At 45.6% G+C, this 17,193-nt stretch overlaps 1 protein-coding gene across 1 annotated transcript in view; it reads right to left on the bottom strand.

Moving 5' to 3' along the window:
* The window catches only part of Dock5 (dedicator of cytokinesis 5), a 191,672-nt gene that overhangs the window by 53,703 nt on the left and 120,776 nt on the right, over positions 1-17,193 (bottom strand). Inside the window, exons 16-25 of the mRNA XM_036199166.1 lie at positions 15,762-15,834; positions 14,732-14,835; positions 13,578-13,761; positions 10,256-10,353; positions 9,927-10,016; positions 8,599-8,699; positions 5,720-5,854; positions 3,243-3,354; positions 2,375-2,445; positions 1,739-1,845 (exon numbers count right to left, since the gene is read on the bottom strand). Coding sequence (XP_036055059.1) covers positions 1,739-1,845; positions 2,375-2,445; positions 3,243-3,354; positions 5,720-5,854; positions 8,599-8,699; positions 9,927-10,016; positions 10,256-10,353; positions 13,578-13,761; positions 14,732-14,835; positions 15,762-15,834 — 1,075 coding nt within the window. The remainder of the gene's footprint in view (positions 1-1,738; positions 1,846-2,374; positions 2,446-3,242; positions 3,355-5,719; positions 5,855-8,598; positions 8,700-9,926; positions 10,017-10,255; positions 10,354-13,577; positions 13,762-14,731; positions 14,836-15,761; positions 15,835-17,193) is intronic.

The following is a 17,193-nucleotide window of genomic DNA, read 5'->3' on the forward strand; positions in this document are numbered from 1 at the left end:
CATCTTCTCAGCCTACCTGCTCCCCATTTCTAATTCTGTTTTAAAATTTTTATGTTTTGGTATTTAGTGCTAGGGACTGATGCCATGGCATTCCACATGCCAGGCACATGCTCTACACCATCAACCCCTCCAGTTTGTTCTTTTGGTTTTGTTTTAAGGCCAACATGAGCATGAAGTTACAGGAAATAGATAAAAACAAAGGCAGCCATGTTCTCAGAAATGTTTGCACTCGACAAAGACAGTTAACTGTCAAATTCCTGTGAACACCGGGCTTCCTGTACGTCACAAGCACATTCTGTGGACGTCTCTGAAGACGTGTGGTCTACGGAGAGTGTCACTTCCTATGTATGCCTTTCTCCTGGAATCTCCACCAGGATGGTACTTTATTAGGATGACTGCAAGCCCTCCAGACACTATAAAAGTGACTGTCACAGTGGTTCTACTGCCTCCAACCAGACCTGTCTAACTGGAGACTGACAAGATGGCTCCTGAATTTGATCCCCACGACACACATAACAGATGAAGAGAACTGACTTGGATAAGCTCCTCTGATCTCTATGTGTGTATGGTAGTGTGCATGTGCATGCATGTATACATGCAAAAACACATGCACACACTACCAACACCACCACCACCAACAAATAAAATGTAAAAAAATAAAAAGAAAAGAACTATTTAGCTTGGGTGTGGTGGTGCGCTTAAATCCCAGCACTCATAGGTAGACAGGAAGAGCTGGGGTCTGAGGTCAGCCTGTACTGAAGAGAGAAAACTGTTTTAGTGAAAAAGGAAAGAAACAATAGCAACTATCAGAGATAGTACACCAGGCTGGAGAGATGGCTCAGCAGTTAGAGAGACTTCTTGCTGTTTTTCAGAGGATCTGAGTCTGGTTCCCAGCACCCACATCAGGAGGCTCACAACCATCTGTCACTCCAGCTCTAGGGGATCAGGCACCTCTTCTGGCCTCCTTGGGCACTTGCATGTACACACACACACACTGAGAGAGAGAGAGAGAGAGAGAGAGAGAGAGAGAGAGAATGAATGAATAAAAAGGAAAGATTTCCCAAGAGGTTCTTAAGGCACAGCAAAATGGGCTAGTAGTGGTGGCACACAACTTTAATCCCAGCACTCAGGAGGCAGAGGCAGGTGGATCTCTGAGTTCAAGGCCAGCCTGGTCTACAGAGTGAGTTGGAGGACAGCCAGGGCTATACAGAGAAACCCTGCCCTAAAATAAATTAAATAAATAAATAAATAAAATATTAAAAAAGAAAGAAAGAACCAGCAACCTGCCAAGGGTATTGGTGTTGCCAAATTCCAATTAAATAGAACAAGGAAACAAAACACAGGCAGGTGAGCGCTGCCTATCACAGATGTCAGCCTGGCCTGGCAGGAGCTGGGGGATCTCTTTCCTGCTCTTTTTAACAGTTCATTTGTAAAATTTCATTGTTAAGCTTGTTTGTTGATGCTTTTTTTTTTCAGTCTTTTGTCTTTTGTGAATACAATAAATATCACAGAGATGTGCTGCAAACACACTGTTATATTCAATTTAAAGAGAGGAGTCACTTGTTAAAATCAACTAATCTAATGTGAGCGAGACCAATCAGAGAACAGAGAAGTGCGTACTAAACATAACAATGCTTGCTGTAACTCCACAGAAAACCACTCTGGCACACATATGGTCAAGTGGAAGGCTTTCTGACATCTTCTTCCCTACATGCTACAGGTTCTGAGAGAGACTTACCTGCCTCCTGAAAAAGGCTACTCTCCACTATCTTGGTCATGCAGTTAAGCTTTTGCCGGACCAACTGGTTGTCGGGAATGCTCTGAATGAACTTGCAGAAAAGCACGCTGGAAGAGAAGTCTCAGGGTCAGTGTGCTCACTTGGCCAAGCAAAGGACATCCTTAGGCACATCTCCACTCTGAGAGTTGGGCAGGAGGAATGACTCAGAAAACTCATGGATGACCTAAGACTTGGTTTGAGAGTGTCTCTGGGAACATTCCTGTCCCCAAAGGGTTCTCCCTTAGGACTGACTTTGCCTTTGAGAGCCTAGCACACCCACAATCACCATCACCTCCATCCAGGCCCACCTCACTTCTCAGCTCCCGCAAAATGCCATTTCCAGCAATCTCCTCTCTAAGAGCCACCCTACTTTGCCTTTCTGGGCTCCTTCCTTTTGCATAGCTTCTTTTCCCACAGAGAGTACGAGTCTCTCCCAAGGGCCCACTTTGTGCGTTCTTTTCTCTCTTCCACAGAACTGAGCACAAACAGGTGCTCCCTTAACAACTGTTAGAACAAAGCATGTGTAGCAGCCAGCCTCTGCCCAACATTGGGCTGCTCCTGTTAGTTTCCAGATACACACAGTATTCTGCTCCTCACCTGAGCTCCATGGGATCGAACACCAGCTTGACGTCATTGATTATGCTAGGAAGGTACTTCAAAGCTGCCCCCTGTAAGGAGCACAAAGTCAGTCAGTGCCAAGGAAGTCAAAAATGGAATACACTGCTGCATCCCAGGAGGAGAGGGCAGGCCTTGGGGTTTAAACTAGGAACTGGAAGCAGGTGTTCTTGCCATGAGAAGCTGGTATTGTTAAGAATGACCTCCCCCAAGCTTCCTTCTGAAAATGCAGGGGGCCCAGGCCCTGGTCTTCATTCCTGAAAGGCCATGCTTATTTACGGCACTTTTTTTTTTTTTTTGGAAGTAATTCAAGTTTCACCTACCAGGTCCCCATGGAAAGAAAGCAAGGAAGGAACAGTAACATTCAAACTGGAGCCCTCAAGGATTACATACTACATAGTTTGTGACTCTGCACTTCTGGAAGGAGGTGGGCAGGGGTGGGGGAAGAGGCGGTGACAGAGAAGAAACACTGCCACCTGTGACAGCCAGGGGGATCAGTTCGTTTAAATCAAGGGATCAAGCAGAACTTATAGCAGCCACCCAAGTGGGGTCTAAAGAGGAAGTCTGTCTTTGGCAAGCTGACATTTGAGGACACAAATGGGTATAAAAGTTAAAATGTGGACATATTTACTTTGATTGTGTGCTTGTTTTTGGCAATGCTGTGGCTGCAACCCAGAGCCTCATGCAGGCTAGGCAAAACAGCCACAGCTGCACCCACGTCTCCCCCACTTCTGCCCATCCTACTGTGCTTCTCCAGCTCTCCATGAGCACACTTCACTTCTCCCTCCCACTACGTCACATCTTCAGGAGGGGCCTGTAAGGGGGTCACCCACAAGGTCGCCAGGCTGACCTTGATCTTGACAGCTTCTTCTAGAGGCCTGTCCATCAGCGTGTTGAAAGCAAGAAACAACTGGCGGATGGAGTTGTTGAATTCATCTCCATCTTCACTCTGACCATAAAATCTAGTAAGAAAGAGAATTTACAGTAGACATGTGGTCTCAAAAAACAACACTAGAGGTCAGTGCCTTGCTGGTCACCATCTCTAAATGTGCAGAGACAGCTCATGGGGGCACCCCAGGACTGTTTTTAATGGGACCGAAAGTCAACCCAATAGACTGAAAAGACATCAAGACCCTGAAAAGAGCAAAGTGGTCATCTGCAGGTGAAGTCTTAACCCACGGTTTAGAGCTGGCTAACCAGGACTGTCAGCTGTTGCTGAATGGAGGGCCCAAGCCTAGAGAAGAATTTGGCTCTGGCAGTTTGTGGGCACTGCTGGCAGGAGGGAGAAAATAGCAGCAAGTCATTGTGCAGAGGTAGCAGGTGAGTGGGCACGGCTGCCGTCCTCAGCTCATGAGCAAGAACAGGGGGTGTAGGCCCCCAGAGCAGATTCTACTGGTATCTAAATCAGCCTTGCACACTCTCTTCCAGAATCCCCCTCTTCCCTTCCTCTCCACTGTCTCATGCTTTTGAGCCTTGCTCTGAGCTGAGGCCACAGGCACTGCAGAGAAGCTCCCCAACCTAGCCTACAAATTCCAGTTGTCCACTTTCTCCACTGTACCTCCTCGACTGCTACTGCCCTGCTGTACCACGCCTTGAACATCACTGACAAGGATGTGCCTTGATTAAAGTATTCTGCTTGTCTTCCTAAGACGGGTGCCATCAACTCAGAAGTGGGTTGTTTTATCTAAGTACATACTAGAAGGTTTCTGGCTAGTTTCCCCATAGACATCCCAAAGAGCAGAACTTGTACACGGTCATTGATGACAACTCCACCAAGTATTCAAGGGAAGGTTTAACAGATCCAGAATATATGAACACACTCAAGCACAGGTGTACACACACACACACACACACACACACACACACACACACACACACACACACGCACATATATATATATAGTTAGTCTCCTCCACTCACCTGAACACACTGACTGATCTCTTTCTAAAAACCCCAAAATCTAAAAACTCTCAAAACTTTCATGAGTGCTGACATGAAGCCATGAGTAGAAAGTTCCCTATCTGACCTCACATGAGGGGTCAGTAAAAATGTACACACAACAGAAATTATGTAAAACCACCTTGAGGCTATGTGCATGAGGCATATGGGAAACAGAAGAACTTGGTGTTTGGATTCCAGTCCCAAGCCTAAGATACCTTATTATATGGCTTCAAATATTCCAAAATCCTCTGAAAATTGGAAACCTGTAACTGCTTCTAGTCCTTAACATCCTGGTTAAGGAATACAGTAACCAAGGAGTCTGAACTTCTTGGAGAATGTTATTAAGCCAGGTGATAATTCTTAGTTTTTGACACACTCATTGAAAGGCTTAGAAAAGAACTTGGGGCAAGGAGATGGTTTAGTAGGTAAGATCACTTGCTGTGTGAGCATGAGTACTGAGTTCAGATCTCCAGTGCTCATGTAATAAGCCAGGCTTGGCCACATGAGCTTGTAACTCCATCACTAGGGGCTGGGGGGTGGGGCAGAGTCAGGAGGATCACTAGGGGCTCAATAAGATCCCATCTTAAGGGAATATGACAGGAAGTGATAGAGAGGATCACTCAGTGTCCTCTGGCTTCCAGATGTATGTCCTGATTGCACGTGTATGTACAAACACATGTGCCACATACACACATAAACAAAAAGAAAAGACCTCTAAGTTAATCCCAAAGCAGCTCAAAATCAACCGAGGGGACACGCTTCATTTTTCTGCTCAGCTCTCAACGGTTCTTGTTTTAGCAAACGCCATCACTGCCCAGCCCAACTCAAGGTGGTCTAGGGCCTTTCCCTTTCTACTGCTGCCCCATGAAGTCCTACAATAGCCAATCAGCTCTTCCTCCTGAATCAACCCCCGCTCCACTTGCAGAGCCTCAGTGTCTCACCCTTGAGCAGCCTATCAGTGGTGACTCACTTTCATTCTCAGCCTTGCACAGTCCATGTTCTACACAGGAAGTGAGGTGATCATCGAAAAGCCAGAGTTTAGTCTCTCATTAATCAACTGCTCCTAGTGCTGCTTCCACACTTGGATTAGACCCAAGCTCCTGGCTTGTCACAAGACCTGTCTCTCTAAGGCCATGGTCACCAATCAAGACTTCTAGAGCAAGCAGCACATTGAGCCATTTACACTCATGAGTTCTGGATGCGGAAGGACCTCCCATGGACCTTCTCCAGTGATCTCCTTATCCACCTCTACCTCCACCCCCTAAAGACCTGGAGTTTGCTTATACTCTGACCAATCAACTGCTTGCAAAAGCTGAATACAAATGAGCATGAAGAACACAGGGATCTAGGCGAGTACCAGCAGCATTCTGTCAATGGGACCATTACCTCAAGTAGAGCACTCGTGACTGGATGATGAATCGAAACAGGTACTTCAAGGCTTTCAAGGCAGCAAAGAGCAATTCCGTCTTGCTAGGGTCGTCAGCATTAGCCACATAAAAGTTTAGTACCTTGGAGAGTTTCCTAAAAATGGTAAGAAAGCAACATTGTCATGGGCAACACTACACTCAAGCCTTGGGGTACACAACACAGAAAGGGATGGCGGTAAACTGGGAAGCGCAAGGCGCAGCTTTCAAGTCCACTCTCTCAAATATGCCCTTAAAAGGCAGACTGACTGCTGTTTTGTTTCCACGTCTGTCTAGCTTTGACACTTGCCCTCTCCTTGAAAATACTGGGAAAATTTAGGAGGAATCTCGATACCTCAAGGCACAAGTTTCCATTGGTGGAGGTGAAAAGAGGGCTTGGGAGATGACAGAGCTGGAGCCAGGAGACAGCTCAGCCATTAAAGCACTTGCTATTCAAGCAGCAAGTGTGAGAACTAGAGAGTTTGGGTCCCCAGAACTCAAGGAAATGCCAGGTAGGTCTAGTGGCTCACCTGTAATCCAGTGCTCAGAAGGCAGAGACTAGGTCCCAGAAGCAAGTCATCTAACTAAACTAGCTACATCTACAAGTTTGGGGCAGTGACCTAGGAAAATTGCTGACATCAACCTTGGGCCTTCAGATGCAAATAAGCACACACAAGTACACACACACACACACACACACACACACACACACATACATATATGCATGCACGTGCATGTGCACATACCCATATACATGCACACAGGCATACCACATACACAATATATATGAAAAGGGGGAAACGGGAATCAAAGAGTTAAGAGGATTTGCCTTACTGGGATTATTTTATTTTTCTGGCATTCAAAACAGACATCTTCCGATACCCTGTGAAGGACAGATGATGCTTGCCTGTGGCAGTTGCCTAAGCTAATTCCTTCCAGCCTGCCCCAACCATTTGAAATGGCGCCAGACGGAGTCTTCACTGATGAGAAAAGTGGACTCACTCTGACTCTGTATCATCCATTGTTCTGATCATGCCAATAGACAAACATCTGGGATTTCATGAAGTTTTACATTTTATGATTATTTGTATATGTACAAGCTCCATCTTCCTAGCACTGGGATTACAAATGTGTGCCACAACGCTCCTCTTTACTTAGATTCTGGTGACTGAACTCTGGCCCTCAGCCTTGAGCAAGCACTTTATGGACTGAATCATCTCCCCAACACCATGGTACCAGGGTTAACTTGGACTTTTGAGGGCACCTGTATTTCAATCCCTCCCTTTCTCTTTCCCTCCCCCCTCAAATTCACCCTGAAATCCAAGGGAAACATGGAGAATTAATCAAGTGCTGCAAATAAACCCAGCAGCAGGCAGGAGAGTGCCAACTGGCTACCCTCTGGCAGGTATGTGTCTGACCCTGAGCTCCTTACTGACCTTGTCTGTGTGCTGAGTTTTGTCTTGTATTCTCGGCTATTGAAAATTCCCGTAGGAGACAGGTGAAAAAGTGAGAATCTGTCATCCCAGCTCCTGCGTGGCAGAGGCAGGAATTCAATTTTGCCTAAGAGTCTCATTGGGCTCAGTGTAATAATCTACAACTATCTTAGTTATAGGCGCTGACCTCTTGGAAGGTCAAGGTGCTGGGTGGGAATACACCAAATGCTGGTGTGTCTGCTGCCTTCTTGACCCACAAGGCATTCACTGATCATAAGGCTAGCTGATGAGCATGTTGTGTAACATCTCCTTTGTAGGACTTGTGTTCCTGTATCTTCATGAATGGTTGGTGTAGAAAACACCACTGAGGCACAATGATCTGGCCTGACACATCACACCACAGTAATCAATGTGACATGGCATGAGCCACTGTCCAGAGCTAACCAGTCCCAGCTACCTTCCTGTCATAATAGGTCCCATCACTCAGCACGATAACTGGAATTAATGAGCTGGGGTTGTCAGGTCACATGGGGCTGAGCACTAGGGGAAGCTGAGTAGACCCAGCAGGTTGGTTCCTCTAGTCAGTGAGCCACAAACTGCACACTGAAAAAAGGCTGCTCTATGCAAAAGGTTCATACTACTGCCTCGTGGGTAAAAGGAAAATAAACCAAATCTCCTGATTCCTATTAGCACTCAGTTCCCCAAAACATTGTGGGGAAGGGCTGAGGATGTGGCCTGCCTTTCTACTGGGCTTGCTTTTGCCTAGTTCATTGTTGGACCCCCTTGGTGCCTCACGTCCATCTCAGTGACATCTGATTCGGAAGCTCCTGAGTTTGGTTTCTGTGCCTGTCTCCATCTCCCCATTGTATGCCCTTGGGTTTTACCTTCTTGGTTTTATGTACATACATGCATTTGCACATGTGTATGTACATACAGATGGATGTGAGTGAGCACATGTGTTGAAGCCAGAGGTCGACATCAGGTGTTTTCCATAATCACTCTCCATTTAATTTTTGAGACAATTTCTCCCTGGAGCTCACTAATTCAATGTAACTAGCCAGCCAACAAGCCTGGGGAATCCCCCTGTATCCACTTCTCCAGTGCTGGGGTCACAGGCACACATCACCATGACTGGCTTTTGACTTGGGTCTTAGGGATCCAACCCAGGTCCTTGTACTTCCACAGCAAGCACTTTGCTGACCGTCCCATCTCCCCAGCCCACACTCTGGGGTTTTAAGAAATGTCTCCTTTTCCTGAAGGAAAGCACTGAGTCCAACACCTAGTTCCACTGACACATTATTCAAATGGCCTCTTTCCACAAAGATGCTTAGGACACAGTCCCCCCCTCCAGCCACACAGAATGCATGAAGGGCTCTGATTTCTCAACTGTCCAGCCCCAGGAACATACCAGACCCCGAGTCATACTTACACATGGGCCAGGGTGGCACTGAAGTGCTTATAAATGTAGGTTTCAAGTACAGGGTTAAAATGCTGAAACTTGATGTCTCCTATCAGGGAGATGATGAAGACCTGCCAAAGGTGACCAGCATTAACAACAGTACTGCACAGCCCAGACGCTCTGCCTGGACCAAGACTCTAACATTTGGTGGCATTTCTAGTCTACTATCCATGCTGAAGTGAAGTCTTAGGGTTCACGTTTAACATAGACAGATTATATGAGTCCAGCATATTGCTATGGGCAAGCTCATCCATGCTATCACCACTGGCTGTGGGACGCTAATGTCACAGGGGTGCACAGGTGAGTTAAGGCACAGAAGAACACAGGAGGGCAGGAGAGAGATAGAGAAAGTGGTTTGTGGGAATTAACTAAACTAACAAAAGTCTCCATGAGATTTTCCCCAAGCTGAGTAGTAATACCCTGTGAACGTCAGAGTTTGGTCTCCCCATTTCTTCCCTATGTGTCACCTTATGTCTATGGAGTGCACATAGGACAAGTGTGTATAAAAAGAGGCACTTGTGATTGCCTGTCCCGCTGGGGTTCATCTCCATGGTCTCTAGTTGGCCTCTTTTCCTCATAAAGTAGGGCATGACCAAGTTCAGTTCATGGTGACTGCGTTGCCTGGCTCCATCTTCCAACGTTTGCTCCGATGCCCTGACCCGCTGCTAAAATGACCAGTTTCTTCACACTGGTAAACACCGCACATTCGCAATCTACCTACATCTTCAGTCCCAATCTTCAGGTCAAATCCTGTCCTAGACTCCCCTCAGCGGTGAGGAAAGGAGGCTTGGTTAGGTGTGTCTGCTTCCTCCTGTTTCAGGACGTCCCCTGCCTCTCCCACTTCCCACTGTGACGCATCCCTCTTCTGATTCCAGTTGTTAGAACAGGTTTGGGTACTGTGTGACAAACTTGTCTGCTAGGCTGCCTCTGGTACACAAGGACACTAAGATCCATCTCAGACTGGTGAATGCAGCCTCCCTGACACGGCCAGACAAGGACATACATGGTTCTTTAGCAAGGGCTTCTCCTAGGCTTTGACTAGAGGATGAGAAAAGAAGTTCAAGTGCCTGGCAATCTCTAACATAATTAAACCCATTGTTTTCCCTAATGGGAAAGTGAAAGGATGTCAAAAAAGTGAGATCAAATAGAAAGTAAGAGCTTGGAAAACAAGACCTTAGTTCCTAATTGGATTTCTCAGAGTTTAGGCTGAAGAAATATTCAGAGAGATGTACATGAATAATTTTGTAATTTTGCTTGATGATATTTATGGTACTTAAAAAACATGTGAAACAGCTTACCAGCGCATCAAACACCAGGAAGTCGTACGTTTCATTGTCTGACATTTCCATCATTATGTTAAAAAGTGCGTCTAGTGTATCCTGTAAAAACTGAAGGCAAGAGAACAGAGAGGTTATCTGGGTTTCATCCTGCTACATGCTGTAGAAAAAAAAAAAATTGGGCATCATCCTGTTCTAATAGAAGAGATGTGTATAAAAGATTTTTGTAAGATTGGCACACTGGCTTAGTCCTGTAGATACTGAGTTTTAGGTTTCCTCTCGGCTTAACTGAAATTATTGAACCGGTGACACAGTAAGGTATACTTGCAGCTACGGACATAAAGGCATACCTTAACAATCTCTCCTCCATCCACTTCCATCAACTTCTTCAGGTTGTGCTTAATGTTCTGAGAGTTGGAACGCCAATTTAATAAGCCGAGCAGGTCCACTGGGAAGAACACAAACCACAGATATTAGAAGACAAGGTTACAGACATTTCTAGAAAAGATCACTGCTGCCAGGCTGGAGAAATGGCTCCAGGTATAAAAGTGCTTATCATGCAAGTCTAAAGACCCGAGTTCGGATCTCCAGACCCACATAAGGCTGGCTGCAGTAGGGTATATCTAAAGCCCCAGTGCTCCTAGAAGGAGACAGCCTGGTTTACAGAGTAGCAAACAAAAGACCCTGCCTTAAACAAGATGGAAGGTGAGGACTGACATCCAAGGGTGTTCTCTGACCTACTCATGTGTAATGCGGTACATGCCTGTCAGCACACACATGAACACCCACATGTCACACACACACAAAGATTTTTAAAAGTTAACTGCTCTTCATGGTAGCTGATTTACAAAATACCTCAGGCGTTACTGCAATTTATTATCTCATATAAATCAGAGGAAACCTTGTGACACTCTTTAGTCCCTCAAAGGAGAAAAACAATCAGCTACTGATGTGCATGAACATAAAATGATGACGGACTGGAACTCATGTTTCTCAAATGATGACATCATCATTATAAAAGTAAGCATAGACTCTCAGTCTCCAACTTCCTGCCTGATAGATATCCGTGTCTGGGCAGATTCTTGGGGAAGGGGCAACACAGAAACATATCAGCTCACTTTGGCGTCACAACCGTACTGTAAGGATTTTGTTTTTCAGAGGAGAAAATAGGCTTTGTGGCACTTGCTTTAGGTCACATGACTACCGAGGGGCAGCAGGAGTGGGCTTTAGCTACAGTTTGATCTGATTCTAAACATGACAGCTAACAAATGCAGGAACAAATGAATTTCATGACTAGACTTCTCCCAGAACACACCCCATAAAAATATTTTTTTAATCAGAAATCCAAAGTATTTCTAGTCCCGAGTATTCCATAAAAGGGATAGTCAACATGTACTATTTGTTACTCTCATTTAAAAGATGGGGAAACCAAGTCACATGGAAGTCACTTCAGAGATGGGTCTGACAGAGGCATTCTTTTTTATTTTTTTTTGGTGGTGGTGGTTTTTTGAGACAGGGTTTCTCTCTGTGTAGCTTTGCACCTTTCGTGGAACTCGCTTTGTGGACCAGGCTGGCCTTGAACTCACAGAGATCTACCTGGCTCTGCCTCACGAGTGCTGGGATTAAGGGTGTGTGCCACCACCGCCCAGCTGACAGAGGCATTCTTGTTCTAACTTATATACACTGAAACAAAATCAGAATCATACGCAGAGAGTAACAAGTTTACCAGGCCATTAACTATGATTTTTTCTTTTTTTTTTGTTTTTTTGAGACAGGGTTTCTCTGTGTAGTTTTGGTGCCTGTCCTGGATCTTACTCTGTAGACCAGGCTGGCCTCAAACTCACAGAGATCCACCTGGCTCTGCCTCCCGAGTGCTGGCATTAACTATGATTTAAAACTCAGTATTCAGTAGCCACATACATTTCGTTATTCAATTAAACTCTAAAATTTAAATGGATTCCAGCCACCAGCCATTTGGACTACTGCCAGTGTGTCCGCACTGTAAATATCAGAAAACATCCTCACACATAAGTGGTGATGCACATCTCACTAGTGCCAAGTTCAATGTCTAGGAGTTACAACCAACTTCTGTGACTGCTATACCTTCACATTTGATCAGCAGTTTATCTCTCTCTCTCTCTCTCTCTCTCTCTCTCTCTCTCTCTCTCACACACACACACACACACACACACACACACACACACACACAGTCAGGCCCATGTGACTGGGACAAGTTTGTTTTGTCTTCTATGAAGCTAAGGACACTTTCTACCTTAAGTGAGTTCGCCTTCCCATGTAGATTAGCTTCTGAACTTCACTCTCTTAAGCACAGCTGCAGGACCAAGTTGAAACACCACCCTTACTCTCTAGCCAACCAGAATCTGTCAACATCAACCCAATACTGACTCCTTCTAAAGAACAACCAGGAGCTGAGTCCCGAGTGGGCCTTCCCTCTGCAGTCCACTCTCCCAAGACAGTGCTACTGTTCTCCAGCTCCAACCAAAGTTAGCCTCATGCTCACAGGCCTGATCCTGTGCACAGCTCCTGGGATACAGACCTGCTAAAGTAAGGAAGACTCCTGGGCGTAAATTCTGGGCTCGATGGCTAGCAGGGTTCCTTCTATGTGGCACAGGTTTAATGAGTGACTGATGATGCTGTCGAACGCCATGTTAAATATAAGTGGTTAAAACGAATGCCAGAGGTTTCCCGAGAAACAAAATGGCGCCTCATTTACACTATGCTGCTGATTTTATGGGAAATTCCTCGTTTCCTGGAGCAATGGAAGGGGGAAAACCAGGAGAAAGAGGAACTCTGCTGGGCATAGGGGCTCATACCTACTGGCACAGTACTTGGTAAGCTGAGACAGGAGAATCACTACTAATCTAGGCTACATAGTGAGACTGTTTGTCAAAAAGGGAGGCGGGTAACAGAAACAAACTGCTCTCTGCCATCCCCGTTTGGGCAAGAGACTGGTTACTGCCAGAATCCATGCCTAATTACTGACTTTTCCTGGACTATCTATGACAACAAACAAACAACCCCCCCCCCCCAGTGTTATCTTTGATGTCTGGATGGAAGGTAACAGGAGACTTCTGAATTCCACCCATTCGTGAATGTGCTTAGGGTTTCTGGTGTGAACAAGTACTCATGATGGCAACTTATTTTGTCAACTTGACAGGATCTAGAGCCACCTAGGAGACGAACCTCTGAGTAAATGTCTGTGAGGGAGTTTCTAGATTGTGCTAATTGAGGTGGGGAGCCCCACTTAAAATGCGGACAGTCTCGTTGCACAGGCCAGGGTCCCAGTCTCCATAGAAGGTAGAAGGGAGCTGCACAAGGGCATTCATCACACTCTGCTTCCTGATTGTGTGACCAGCTGCCTCACGCTCCCATGTTGTCCCCATTGTGACGGACATCGTGACTTGGCATCAGAGCCAAAATAAACTCTCCTTACTCAAATGGCTTCTGTTGGGCATTTTGTCACTGAACCAGGAGAAGTAACTGTCACAGCCTTGTAGAACACTGGTAGAGGAGGAACAGAGGGCAAATTCCAACCACCAAGCATCCTGTCTCAGAAGACCTGCCACCACATGGTCTAGCATCATGAGTCTAACCAAGGAGCCTAGGAGGACCAGAGCAGGCCCATTTGTGCCCATGGGGCCCCACACCTACCGTTCTGGGTGAGCTTTGTGGAACAAATAAGGGTGGCAATCTGAAAGCTGTCTTTTGTGCTGTCTTTGCTGGGCGTGAAGACAGATGGGTTTCTGGATGCCTGCAGCTCTTTTTCCTCCATCTCTGCCTTGGTCCCAGGCAGGGTCAGGTAGTATTTAGCGTCTTCCATTTTCTTATTGTCACCCTGCAAGGGAAGCAAGTTAGAAAAACTAGAAACTGGGCAGCATCTCTCACACACTAGAAAGAAATACCCTCCCCAAAAGAAGCATGGTCATTCTTAGTAGGGGATGTGTGACTTGTATCAGATTATATTTATAATCCCCTATCATTTAGACATTATCATCCTATAGAGTTCACAGAAGAAATAACTTTATCATGGAATAATAATAAAGTAAGCCGTGAACTAGAAATCAGAACCTATTCTCTACCAGAAGTAAATACATGCATTACAGAATAAGGTTGAGTTTGATTCTTTTGAACTCTTGAACTTATACGTGGTCACGGGTATACTTCATTGGGCCAATGGAGAAATAAGTAGCTCCCTATGGGTTCTGAAAGTACTCAGAGACCAAAGACATGCTGAGGAAAGAGAATGTTCACTGGTGAGGTACAACTCAGATGAGCTGCCTACTGTGCATCAGCTGCCCTCTGCAAAATATTGCTGGCGAACTGAGATCTCCCAGTATGTACTTTAAACTCTAAAATCTCAGTCAGAACAGTGAGCAAGGAAAGGCAGTGGGGCCTAGACAGAATAAAAAAGAAAAGAAAAAAAAAATGGTGCCTGAGTTACAGTGGTATGAAAACCATATCCTATCATACCCTACCAGGTTCTAGGCAGACACAGCCTTTCACTGTCTGTGTCATTGGGATAATGGACAGCATGATCAAGGGCCTTGCCCTTTACTATTCAGGACCAAGGCACACCCTTTACCCTACAGTGAGATACTCCTGGAACATTCACTAATCAGGCAACTCACTCTCCCCTAAGAGGTGCAAAACCAAGGTATGACTTGGAGCCCTTTAGACTTTAGAGAGCAACTTTCAATAGATTTCTGAAGTTTTCACATGTAAATCCCAAACAAGCCTGAAAAACCACATCCAAAGGGAACAGGTGTGTACTGAGCCATTCTGAAGTCTGGTTCTATAAGTATCACCTTGTATACCACCAGATCATGTCTCCCATCCTGCAGGGTGGTGCCGTCCGTGTTCATCAGTTTCACAAAGGCCACCCCAAAAGCTCGCTCTGATTTATCTCTGGCTGAAAAAACAGAAATACATGCCTAAACCATGTGGGTAGACACCAGAAGGAGATGGCTGTGGCGGTTAATTTCACAGTTGCTCTGGATGTGTGTGATGGTCAACCATAGCACAATAAACACAGGTCAGCAGTAAGCTTGTCTCTGGATGTGTGTGATGGTCAACCATAGCAGAATCAACACAGGTCAGCAGTAAACTTGTCTGTGTCATAGCTGCTCTCAAATTGAGACTGCCTGATATTTCACATATGGGCTATTTTCTATATTGCCTAATGAATGAGACCACCGTCTATGGAATCATCCAAACCAGACTGATAGTGCTGACCAATCTCAGCCCTGTCAATCAATGTCATGTCCAATGTATCTCTGTAGTCTGATCCCTTTCTCTCTCCATGCCCTGTTCCTACCCAAGGCCAAGGCATGCTCACCCCATCTGTTTACCTCTGTAAGCCCTTCCTTCTATCTTCATGCCTTTTCCATCCAACACTTTCTCCACACAGTAGGAGGGAGGACTTTCATATCAGACTCATTCATGGCAACCCCCCTGCCTCAACCCCTTTAACAAAGCTAGAGATGGTGACTCACAACTCCAGCTACTTGGGAAACTGAGGCGAGAAGAAGAATTCAAGCTTGAGGCCACCCTGGGCTACATATTGAGATCCTGTATCAAAAATAAGCAGCTACAAAAGTACAGGGCAAAGGATGCACCTTAATGGTGGAGCACATGGCTGTCAGGCACAGGGCCGTGAATTCAATCCCCAGCGCTCAGAACAAAGCAAAAACAAAACACTGTTCTATTTTCCCAACACCTTATGAATTCTGAGCTAAAATTGCCCATTTTTTCCCACATTTTCAAATTCACAAAGCATGGCAGGAGACGACAGTACAGTTTAAGATGGAAATGTGCCCCAGCCCTCCTAAGACTTACATTCTTGAGATGACCTGTGTCGGAAGGTAAATCTGATGTGGCAGCGCGTGACCTCCTCTATAGCTATGAAGACCTGTGGAAAGGGTAGGAGTCAGAAGGCGGGGCTTATTTGGAATCAGTTCCTCTCAACTGTAACGCACGGTTCACACCCAGGACCATATGCACATTTACAAGGCACAACAGCATGGTGTCTGGACACTGCAAACATTCTGCAACTGTTCCGATCAGGATAATTAGCGAATCTACTGCTTTAAGCTTTTGCCCTTTGCTTGGGGTGACCACATTCAAAGTCCTCCCTGTTAACTCTTCTGAGAAAAAGAAACTTAGATTTGGCTTCTTTGTCTTCTCTCAGCACAGGTTCCTCCAGAGATCCCAGGCTTGCTAGCAGGCTTCACTCACACAACCATTCTCAGCCGAGAGAATCTCAGAGGGAGACCATTCTGCTGTAGCAGAGTTTTGGAGTTTAGACACATTGTACGTCTGGCATTCAGAGGGACAAGACCTGGATTTTGATGTCTACATAGGACTTTTCCAACTGCAAGTCCCAGACAGATACAGTGGTGACTAGTATCTATGAGAGAAGACAGGGTAAAATACCGGATGGAGAGATTTTCTGATAGTAGTTCAGTGAGTTATAGAAGACAGTATAAACAGCCTCAGCATCTAAAGCCCTGAAGAGTTCACAATGCCTGGGATGAACAGCTTAAAACAGCACCCAGGAGCTGCAGTATGTGTTCTCAGTCTCAGCAGGTGGATCTCTGTATGTTCAAGGCAAGCCTGGACTTTATGGCAATTTCTAGGATAGCCAGAGTTACAGAGTGTGAACTTATCTTTAAAAAAAAAAAAAATCACAATATACATTCATATGAACAGCACCATAAAAAGCACAGACTACAGAAGAATGTGAAAAATAACTGCTTCCTAACTGAGATACGAGGACAATGTTTCTGTCTGTGGATTTTCTGCTTAAAACCTCATAAAAAACCCTGCCAATCTGGCAAAGGGGGCTGCTACAGCCCAGTGTGATGTGTTTTAGGGTGACCCTAAGGTGCCCTGGGATCTTATGAGTCACTTCCCTAGGTCTGCCACCTCTTTGGGAAGAGGTCATGCCAATGCCCTACTGGCTCTTCTAGTGTTAAGGCCACTGTGAGCCCACAGGAGATGTTAGATCTGAAAGCACTTTGCAATTCATAAAACTTCCTCACACTGAGGACGCCCAGAACATGTGAGCAGGGGCCAACAAGAACAACACATTAGGGAGCCCACGACAGAGTGCAAAACCTTTGCTTGTCTGCTGCATCTTGGCAGCCCACACCCTTATTATGGCCACAACTTTCTCTATTCCAGTCTCTATATATTTATGAATGAGAATATTCTTTCAGAATAATGGGCTTCTTAAAAATGGGTGCTCTAAAGAACTCTTCACCACCAA

Source organism: Onychomys torridus, chromosome 9, assembly GCF_903995425.1.
Source record: "Onychomys torridus chromosome 9, mOncTor1.1, whole genome shotgun sequence".
NCBI classification, from domain to species: domain Eukaryota; kingdom Metazoa; phylum Chordata; class Mammalia; order Rodentia; family Cricetidae; genus Onychomys; species Onychomys torridus.